Source organism: Lygodium microphyllum, chromosome 20 (genome assembly GCF_053477565.2).
Source record: "Lygodium microphyllum isolate KBCC chromosome 20, Lygodium_microphyllum_v1.1.10, whole genome shotgun sequence".
Lineage (NCBI taxonomy): Eukaryota > Viridiplantae > Streptophyta > Polypodiopsida > Schizaeales > Lygodiaceae > Lygodium > Lygodium microphyllum.
The window spans coordinates 102,723,740-102,734,085 of NC_141154.1; the positions used below are offsets into that span (position 1 = coordinate 102,723,740).

The 10,346-nt window shown below is 40.5% G+C and overlaps 1 protein-coding gene across 1 annotated transcript; it reads right to left on the minus strand.

Annotated features, from left to right (window-relative positions):
* Nucleotides 1–6,556: 6,556 nt before the first annotated feature.
* LOC148019185 (cytokinin hydroxylase-like) lies at nt 6,557–8,230 on the minus strand. Its single transcript, XM_087660726.1, has one exon. It carries the CDS (start codon nt 8,121–8,123, stop codon nt 6,699–6,701), a length of 1,425 nt encoding a protein of 474 aa, XP_087516852.1. The 5' UTR covers nt 8,124–8,230; the 3' UTR covers nt 6,557–6,698.
* Nucleotides 8,231–10,346: the final 2,116 nt, after the last annotated feature.

A 10,346-nucleotide genomic window follows, 5' to 3' on the forward strand; every position in this document is an offset into this window, starting at 1 on the left:
GACTACGGATGACTTTCTGTGCCTGCGGATCCCAGAGATGGTAACCCATCTCGCCTGCATCCCCATAACCAAGGAAAATACATTTGACACTCTTGGGATCCAGCTTACTTCTCTTGTCCCTGGGCACATGGCAAAATGCCTCACATTCAAAGACACGAAGATACGCATAAGAGGGAGGTTTTCCAGTTCATACCTCCTCTACAACCTAGAAATCCAAACCACTAGAGGGTGTTATGTTTATGATATGCACAGCTATACTAATTGCCTCAGCCCAAAAGCTCTGTGGTAGACCTGCATGGCTAAGCATACTGTGTACATGCTCCTGGATGGTTCTATTCATCTGCTTAGCCAAACCATTCTAGGGGGGTGTAGGGGGCGGTCAACTGATGCTTAATGCCCCTCTCATCACATAACTGCTCAAAAGCACGTGAGACATACTCACCCCCATTATCTGTCCTTAGGCATTTTAGCCTATACCCAGAACTGGTTCTCAACCAATGCAAGTTATCTCTGAAACAAGGCCAAGACATCGGATTTCAGCTTAATGGGATAAGCCCAAAATTTTCGTGAAAAATCATCTATGAACGTAACAAAATACTTTGCACCACCCATAGACTGACAAGGCATGGGCTCAGAGACATTCGAATGTACCAATGCCAAGGGCTCACTCATGCGTGGCCTACCAAACTTCTTATGCGTAGACCTAGTCTGCCTTCCATAAAGACAATTCTCATCAAGGGACAATAAGTAATACTGCAAACCAAAAAGCATTTTCATTCCCTTCAAAGACATATGGCCCAAACGGGCATGCTAAAGAGATACATGTGGCATAGAATCTACATACAAAACATGATCAAGGGAAGAAGCTGATACAATCAAGGGGTAGAGACTGCCAGCCTTGGCACCTCTCGCAATCACAAGTCTGCCATGAGTGATCTTCCATGCAGAGTCTCCAAAACATACATGATATCATGTGTCATCAAGCTGTCCAGCTGACATGAGACTGCGTATCAAAGTAGGTACATGACGTACATCCTGCATAACAAAACTGCTGCGAGAAGAAAACTACAACCTAACATCACCAATGCCCACAATATCAAGAGAGATGTCATCACCCAAGCGCACAGAACCGGAAATAGTACGGTATGAATGAAACCACTCTCGGCAAGGTGTCACGTGAAAAGATGCACCTGAGTCCAAGAGCCAACACTGTGCATACATAGAGTGTATCTTTGCAATCTACGAAGCACTAGAAGAAGCTGCTAGGATATAATCATCATCATCAATATTCGCTGCATAACATTAATCTCTTCAATTTTAACATTGGACTTTGCAAGTACTATACTGCGATCAGAAGACTTATCCTGCACTTTGTCTTTCCCCTTATCTTTGCGCCTTTCATTGCGCAATTCATGGCATTGTGGCCTAATATGGCCCTTTTTTCCACAATGGTGACAAGTAACATCTGCATTCCTGCCATGGGATTTGCTACATGACTTTCCACGAGACTTGGATCGAGATTTCTGAGAATCCCATCCACGGCCACTACCACTGCTATGCTTTCCATATCCATCATTCCTGCCTCTAACTGTCATAGCATGAGACATACGAGAGGCATCCAAAGTCTTACGGTTAACCTCTTTCTGCAGAAGAGCACTCTCAACATTAGATAATTTTCAGGTAGCAGTAGAGGCACATAATGCAATGCGGAATACATCCCATGACTCATTAAGAGTACCAAGCAAGAAAAGAGGAGTGACATCCTCTACAAAAGTGATGTCTTGCGAAGTCAGGTTCTTGAGTATAGCATGGAACTAGTTCAAGTGAGCAGACATAGTCACATTCTCCTTCATGCGCAGATCCATAAGTTGCTTTAGCCAATACATCTGACTCGCTGGACTTTTCTTATCATAGAGATTTTTTATCTTTTCCCACAACTGCCATGCACTCTGTTCTTCCTCAAAGACATTATAGTGAACCTGTTCTATGAGAGACAGTACAATAGTGGACTTGCATAACTCATCAAGCTCAAGCCATTCCTCATCTAGCATAGTTGCAGGCGGATACCCACTTAACCTCAAAGATTTGATTTGCGATTTCTGCACCAATACCTATCAAATCTAGCTCTTCCAATAAGAGTAATTCGTACCATCAAGCTTAGTGATGTTGAAAATAGCATGATCAGTGGATGAACTCGCCATAATGCAGGCTGGAGACTGTAGACAGTTCAAAATTGCTTGTTGTTTACTGCAGAAAATGACAAAAAAATCACCAAAATCGAGGAAAAATGGCGAAGAAAGTGGAATCAAAGCTACTGTCCACCAAGTACTAGTGAAAGTACATCATTTCAGAGTGTTTTAGCATGAAAAATCCATGTCAGTCCATACATATATGCTTGCTGTAATAAATTTAAGATTTCAGTAAAAGAGAGCTAACAGTGCCAAAATCGGATCCCAAGGCAATCAAATACTGCCAAGACCAAAGCCGGCATCATGCGGACATAGCATAATCATATGATGGTCGATAAGCATGAATCCAACACCCAAGTATGTCATATAAACATCTACCAGTGAGTAGGCACACCCCCCAAGCAACGAGGCAAAGTGTTCCTGCCACAACCAATTTTCAACACAAGTAGGTGTCAATTCACAAAGATACAGATCCAAAACTGAGACTTAGCTCATAAGCATACAATGAACCAAGATATATGATGTATCATCCCAAAAGGTAAGAAGTCCCAAAGTCTCAAGGGTCTGTAACTGCTCAATAGCATGTAATGGCTCAATGCATAAAAGTACCACCTGCTTAATGTCTGATAAGCATTCAAGAATGCTCCCACTTGCACAAAAGCCGTATGTATGAGCTCAAGAGCTCAAGCCAAGGCAAGACATAGTGCCAATGGCATAAGTCCAATACAATATATCAATAGTACATCCCGAACATGTAGGCGGTAGAGCATCCGTATGTAGCATCCACCATAAGCATGTAAGACATCAAGTACATCTCAAGATACAACTCTGGCAGACCAATAAATAGCTCAAGTAAGCTCCGATAATCCGAGGTCAAGCCAAGACCGAGCTCCAGTAGCAATAGGCTCCAAACAATGTAACTAGCATATAGTAATGGCATAGGCTAAGCATGTCAAGACCGGTCAGACATAAGCAACATACATGCCATAAGTACATCCAAGACGGAGCATCCAAATTCTTTGCAAAGAGAGCTCAAGCTCAACCAATGATCCCGAATCAAAACCAAGCTCTATGTTGAGCCCTAAGTGTCAATACATCACCATATATGTCCGAAACATAGCCCGAAAAGCATAGGCATAAGTATATATGAGTAAAATGACTTCAGTCCAACTGTGTACAACAGTGATTTACTGTTCAAAATTGAGAATTTCAGCACCAAAATCAGCTTCAAATGGTTGCCAAACAATAGGCATACATTCCCCTAACATTCGGGCATCAAACGGGACCAACCGGGCATCAAATGACAATGCCAAACAAGCTGTAGCATCAAATGTCAGTGTAAACTGTCATAAACTACTTGTGGACTATTATGACAGTCCCAAAACAGTGTTAAATCAGTCCAAATGCTATGCCAACACATCAACCATCAAAACCAAGCATCAAAGCATGTTCATATGCCCGAAATGGAGCCTTTCCAAGTGCCAATGGAGGGGGAGAGCTGCTGTTGTGACTTACAGGTTGAAATACAGAAGGTTCAACCTGTAAGTAACCCCTTTTTATGACACCCTTCTGTATGTAAAAAATGGTATTTTAAAAACCTCTTATTTTGAACTCACATTATATATACATATATTCTTGAGTGACCCTCCCCCCCCCCCCAAGAGCTTTTCACAAATGTTTGAAAATGAGCTAGAAATTCCTTTGCTTTTTGGTTTTGCTATTTTATTGAGTCACAAGAAGGTGGGAAATTTGAGCGCAAATGATAATATATAATCAAAGTCAATGTATGTTGTATTATTCCAATGCATTTTTGCAACACTTGAATCAAAGTTAATATGCAAAATATAAAGACAAAAAATAAATATTCAAGTTCACTAATCTTTTTCATAAGCATATTACTCTTTTTGAAAGTGAATGTAATTTCTCTCAAACTAACTCATATATTACAGGACCTTTCCAAAAGTCTAAATAACTATTATATCTTAACCAATCACTTTTCTAATTTTACACATGAGATAATAAGCTTTTAAGTCACTCTAGTTAGTCTAATCTATTTTGGTGCCTCAATTGATGTAAATTCATCTATAAAATGAGTATAAATGCATATAAGTGAGCTCTCTAACAAGAGCTTTTACTTTTAAGGCTAGAAATGCTATCAAGACAACCATGTCTAAGTTCATTTAGGATTCATAAGGAAATAAAGGTAAGAAGAAAAGCCCCTTAAAGATAGCAAACTAGTAAAACCAATTAAAAGTAACCAAGGTCTAGTTAATGCAAAGATTTAAGAAATAATCATTTTCTTAACTCCATAAAAATAATGTTCTACATAGTAAAGTTAGCATACTGCATTTCAATATTTTGTTTAGAGTTTTAGCCAACAAAGAAAACCAATATATTGATAAAATATTTACTTCATGAATTTCTATTGCAATGTGTCGTATTATGAGTCGTTTGTGTCTTTAGAGGCCCACATTGCATTGGAATATTGTAGTTTGTTGTGAGTCATTTTGATGCATTGCATCAATCTTCTTATATTTTAAAGTTAAAACACATATGTTTGTTTAACTTTGGATACTTATCAAGATGGGCTTCATAGGTCTTCATGAGTTCATTAGGTAATCCGATCCCATGGGGTCCACAACTTAAAAATGCCTCTAAAAGGGATAATGGTCTCACCTAGATCATCTCTCTCTCTAGTTTCGAACTTGGAGCACCTTCGCCTCACCCTTAGGATCTACGCCATGTGCTTGCTTAGCTAACCAATGAAATGTTATAAACGACGTAAACTTTTATTTAAATAAAATTAAAAGGAGTCATTAGTGGCATGAAATTGGCTAGTGACTAACACATCACTAAAAACTATGGGACCCATATTGATATTTATCTCTGCCCTATTTCACATGTCCTTTTGATGCATTGGATCAATTTCAATATAAAATATATAGAAAATCATACTTGCTTATTTGTATCCAAAAAACTTGTAACTTTGCATCTCAATCTGATGTATTCCATTGACTCTGATGTAATTTTGCATCTCAATCTGATGTAATTTTGCATCTCAATCTAATGTATTCCATTGACTCTACAAGAAAATATTTCAAAGATCATAGCTTTTATAATACACACACTGCCTTAGGTTGTACTTTTCTTGCAATTCACAATGTATCATTTCTTATTTATGTATGTTTTTAGAACTTAGATGCTCCATCTCTTTCTTGATGCATTTGATGGATGTTTAGGTAAATCATACACTCACAAGAAGTACTTGTACACATAAAATAAATAATGAGGTGTTAATTGAACAATAGTGGTTAGATACAAAGGCATAGAGTTGGCCTTGCTTTGGGGTATACTTCTTATACAAGAGAGCATCATGTTCTCCAAATCAAGTGTAACAACCTCTATTTTTACATTAAAATAGATGAAGATGGAACTCTAATATATCCTTTCGTATACTATTTTCATTTGAATATCATTAGTTTAAATTGGTGTTCAAAACTTCATTGAAACAAAATGAGAGGTATTGCTTTTGGCACTAGTGTCATTATTTTCACCATAACATAGTAATAGGAACTAAATCTATTAGGAAGAGAGTTTTATTTTATTATGTCTTGGCACATCTAGAAAGCTAAAGAGGCTAATATTTTTACACAAGTCTAAACATTATAGAGCATACTCCTAAACAAATTAGCAACATTTGGTCATTAATTTGCCTTCCCCCTTTTTCCTTAAACTTTTCTTTTTGTAAACTAGAGAGTACCTTAACTTTATTATACATATCATGTCTTATTTATTAGTTTTTGTCATCAAAGAATATGCTACTATTATGGTTCAAACTTAGCACAACCATATTATTTCTTTGCAATGATGTTATAAGTATCAAATCTTAATGAGAGGCAAAACAAAAAAGGATCAAGAATGGCTCATTTTGATGCATACAAGAAGGCTTGACCTAGTATAACTCCTCTTTTTAAAAATGATTTTCTCATCCATAAGAAGTTATATCATGTGATTTCTAGGACATGCACAATTGATGAGAAGTTTATCTTTTTCTATTCAAGTACTTGTTTGAGTAAGTATACATATCACAAATGATTGAAAACATAAAATAACAAGGACATATTGTCTAGATATCTTGCTACCCTAGCGTAAATGTTTGCAAACTATAAAAATATATGTAACCATTGATAAGTGAGAGGGTGTAAAATATGTATTTACCAATATTTTAAATAAATTATAAACATATAATCTTATATTTTTAAAGAAAGATAATCATTAATAAGATTTTTATTAGGTTTTAATAAAATGAGTGCTTAAATTTTTGCATTTATTTAAAAAATATTCATGGCAAAGCTTTTCCTCAAGTAGAACTTGAAGAGAGAGTTGTTATAAGCTTGAGCATATGGCCAATCCTATTATATGGATACACACATAAGCATAGATACACTAAACGGGGACAAGGGTGTCTTACATAAAACAAGAGACCATGGGGTTGAGAGCTCTACACCTTTAAGCATTGGGGTGGATGAGCATCCTAAAGCCACCATCATTTGGAGGTAGCACAGCATTGGGCCACTTGGGTGTTGGGTGGTTCTGCAATGGTTCAAAGGAAAAGGTGTCATAGAGATGCATCAATAGTGGTGGCCCCGCTCGATTGAAGAGGCTTTGCCCAATACATTGTCGTGGCCCTGCCGTGAACGGAATGTAGGACATGAGGGGTGGTAGTTTTTCCCCCTCCGCCCAGCGGTCCGGGTTAAAGACTTGCGCATTCTTGTAGTAAACTGGATGATAGTGTAGCGCAATGATGGGGATGACCAAGATTTTCCCCTTGGGGATGGTTCCATAACCCTCCACATAGTCATTACTCTTTGCCCGCCTTGTTATTACATTGGCTTGTGGGTACATTCGATTTGTCTCTAGGCACACATTCTTAAAAAAGTTAAGGTCCTTGACCCTTGCTGACCTAGCTGCCCTCTCACCCCACTTTAGGTCGTTGAACACCAAATGCACCGCCCACCCTAGCGCATTTGCTGCTGTCGTTGCCCCCGCAAACAACAAATTTTTCACTGTATCACGTAGTTGCACACTGTCTACGCCTGCTGCATCCTCTTGCAACTCCGCTAGGGGAGATCCTGCACCGCCTTCTTTGATGATTTCCTCCACAACTTTGTTGAGGCCACTTATAAGAGCTCGCACATCACTTCGGTAGAGCTTGTAGAGTGGCAATAGCTTGGCAGGGACAAACCCCACCACCGCCGAGTATCTCTCAAGCTTCGACACAAGATGATGCACATGGTGGAATTTCTCCTTGTTGAGCTCTATCCCAAATGCGAACTTGTAGAGCACCTTAAAGAAAATCTCATTCAAATCCACGTACAGGTCTACCTCATGGGTAGCCTTCCCATTAGCCACCAGCTCTTTCCATTCTCTCAGCTTGTTGTCCGTCTCTTCAAGGACCAGGTCCTCAAAGGCTTGAATTCTCTCGGCTTGCTTGGTATGTGGGTTCAAAACTTGGTGGGAGGGTACGTGGTCATCCTCATCCAGGGCGCCGAGAATGCCGCGAGGTCCCACGACGTCGCCCATGAGCCTGGCAGCTCGCCCCCCTTTGTCATAGTTGGAGGCTTTCTGCACCAAGCAGTGCTTGATGATGTTGAGGTTGAAGACCACAAGGTTGTACTTGCCGATAGGGAAGGTCTCGTCACCTTTGGAGAGCTTCTCTCGCAGCAGAAGAAAGGCGGTAGGCCCATGCAGTTTGAAGAAGGTGGCGAGGCGAAAAGAGGACAGGGACATCTTCAAAGCAGAGAGGTGTTTGTAGACGAAGATGGGCAGTGCGGCTAAGAGGGCGAGTGTGAGGTGGGGGGTGTAGCCCAGGCGAGAGGCCAAGGTGACATAGGCGCAAAGGCTCACCGCCATCACGGCTACAGTGACAAACATGGTGGCGGCGCGCAGGGGAGGCTACACCAGCAGCAACTCAACCGGAATATATTGCACGCACAGCACACCAAGGGGAGCTCCGACTAGCAAGCGAAGGGGAAGGATGGGGCTATATAGCCACTTGTCCATGCGGGAATCATCATGAGGGAGAGAGCAGGGAGATATTTTAGTTTTAGCGAGGGGGCCCGCAAGGGGGGATTGTTTTTTCTTTTTCGCTGCAGGACTCAGGAGCGCTTCGCACGGCTGGCGCGCATCGTTGCCGGGGGTCGAGAACCATCAGCCATCGGGCGGGGCCAAGCCAATGAGCTTGGGATGACATCCCAATACTTTGTCTTGCTCCTTCTTGTAAAGGCACTTGCACATCCAAGCTCGTGGCTCGTGCGCGTGAAGGAGAGGCGCACCACCAGCATCGTTAACCAGGGTTGATTTTTGCTGTCCGTTTACCCGGTTCTAGTCATCTTGGCTGTCAAATCAACGGTAAAATTTGACCCAATATGGAAGACCGTCAATTTTATACTCAAGAGTTACCTTACGCTTTTCAAGCACTACCGTTCCAACCCACGAGCTTCATGCCATCAAAGCTCACAACGCATGCGGTACCCGTCGCACAGCCTCTTAATGCCATCAGAGACAACATAATATTGAAATCTGATCGTACAGCAGGTTTTTAATAGTATGGTACCATAAAAAAGCTGCTGTTTTCCCGTACAAGTAAACTATGACGATCTTGTGGATTTCTACGCTTCCAGCGAAAAAATGACAAGCAAAGTTAGAAACTATTACAATTTACTAGTACCTGTATGACATATGTAATTGCCATCAGAGACAACATAATATTGAAATCTGATCGTACAGCAGGATTTTAATAGTATGGTACCATAAAAAAGATGCTGGACATTAGACTATCTCCTAGCCATAGACCAAATGGGCCCACTCTTTAGCTTGGGAGCTAGCAGTACTCCGGGTCACGACCACATCCCAAGCGTTGGCATCCCATACTGCGAGTCCATACCATCTCGATGTACAGATGTATTGGCCAATGGGCCAAGAGTCCAAGTGTCACGAGGACATGTATTTTTGAAACCTCACTTAACATGTGGATTAATTTTTAATCACATGATTAAGTAAATATTGCACATATGAGGTGCAATTACGGTCTTGTAGATTTCTACGCTTCCAGTGAAAAAAAGACAAGGAAAGTTAGAGTGCTGCGACACGTTTAGTCTGTATTTGTATTTGCGTCCAAACGTAAAGGTGGTTACATATTTAGTAAGCAAGAAACAAAAAAGGCATGTCACATGTTACAAACTTGGCTTATTTGACATGTAAAAGGTTTAGTAGGTCTCTGCGTGACCTCACTTTTAGAAACTATTATTGGTACCCGAATGACGTCGCCCCCTCCTCGACCAAAATTGTGCCTGAACCAAAATTGGAGGGGCTGGGTTTACCTCGCCATTTCTTGCATGCTTTTTTTTTTGTTTGTGCGTGTGGAGGGTTCCAAGCGAGTTGACGGGGTTTTGAGGTTGGTCCGGGTCATCGCGCAGCCACCGTCCAAGAGATCAGCATCGTCGAGCCTTGATGGGTGATTGTGCAACCTCAACAGCGCAGCCTCAACAGTGTAGAGAGATGAAGTGCAACACAGAAGGCAATCCCTCAAAGGCCATTGCCACGAGTGCATCAAAGGTATCTCAAAACCATGCATGAATTGCTGAGATGATTATGCATAGATGATCACTTTGAAGGTGTCAATTGCATCGATGCCCATGCATGTCTTAATTGCCTCGAATGTATTAATCAGCATTGTTAAGAGAAGCCCATGGATGTAATGATGTAGCCCATATATTTTTCTATGGCCCATGCATGTAATGACACAGCCTATTCGCAAGCTATCAATGTTAGTGTTGAGGCCTGCCGTCAATGTCTCGATGATTGTGGCTGTTCATAGTTTGGCCGTTCTTAATATTGTTACATAAATTATCTAATATATATTTTGTATAACGAAAGGCATACTGTCTGATGTGTAATTGGTACGAGCATCTGTATGATGAAATTATCTGATATGTAATTGGTACGATGAAATTATTTGATATTTAATTGGTAACATATGTTGTAGAAATTATCTGATATATAATTATCTGATATGTTGTAAAAATTACATGATATGTAATTGGTACGAGTATCTGTATGATGAAAGGCATAACATACATCAGAGCATCCGTACGA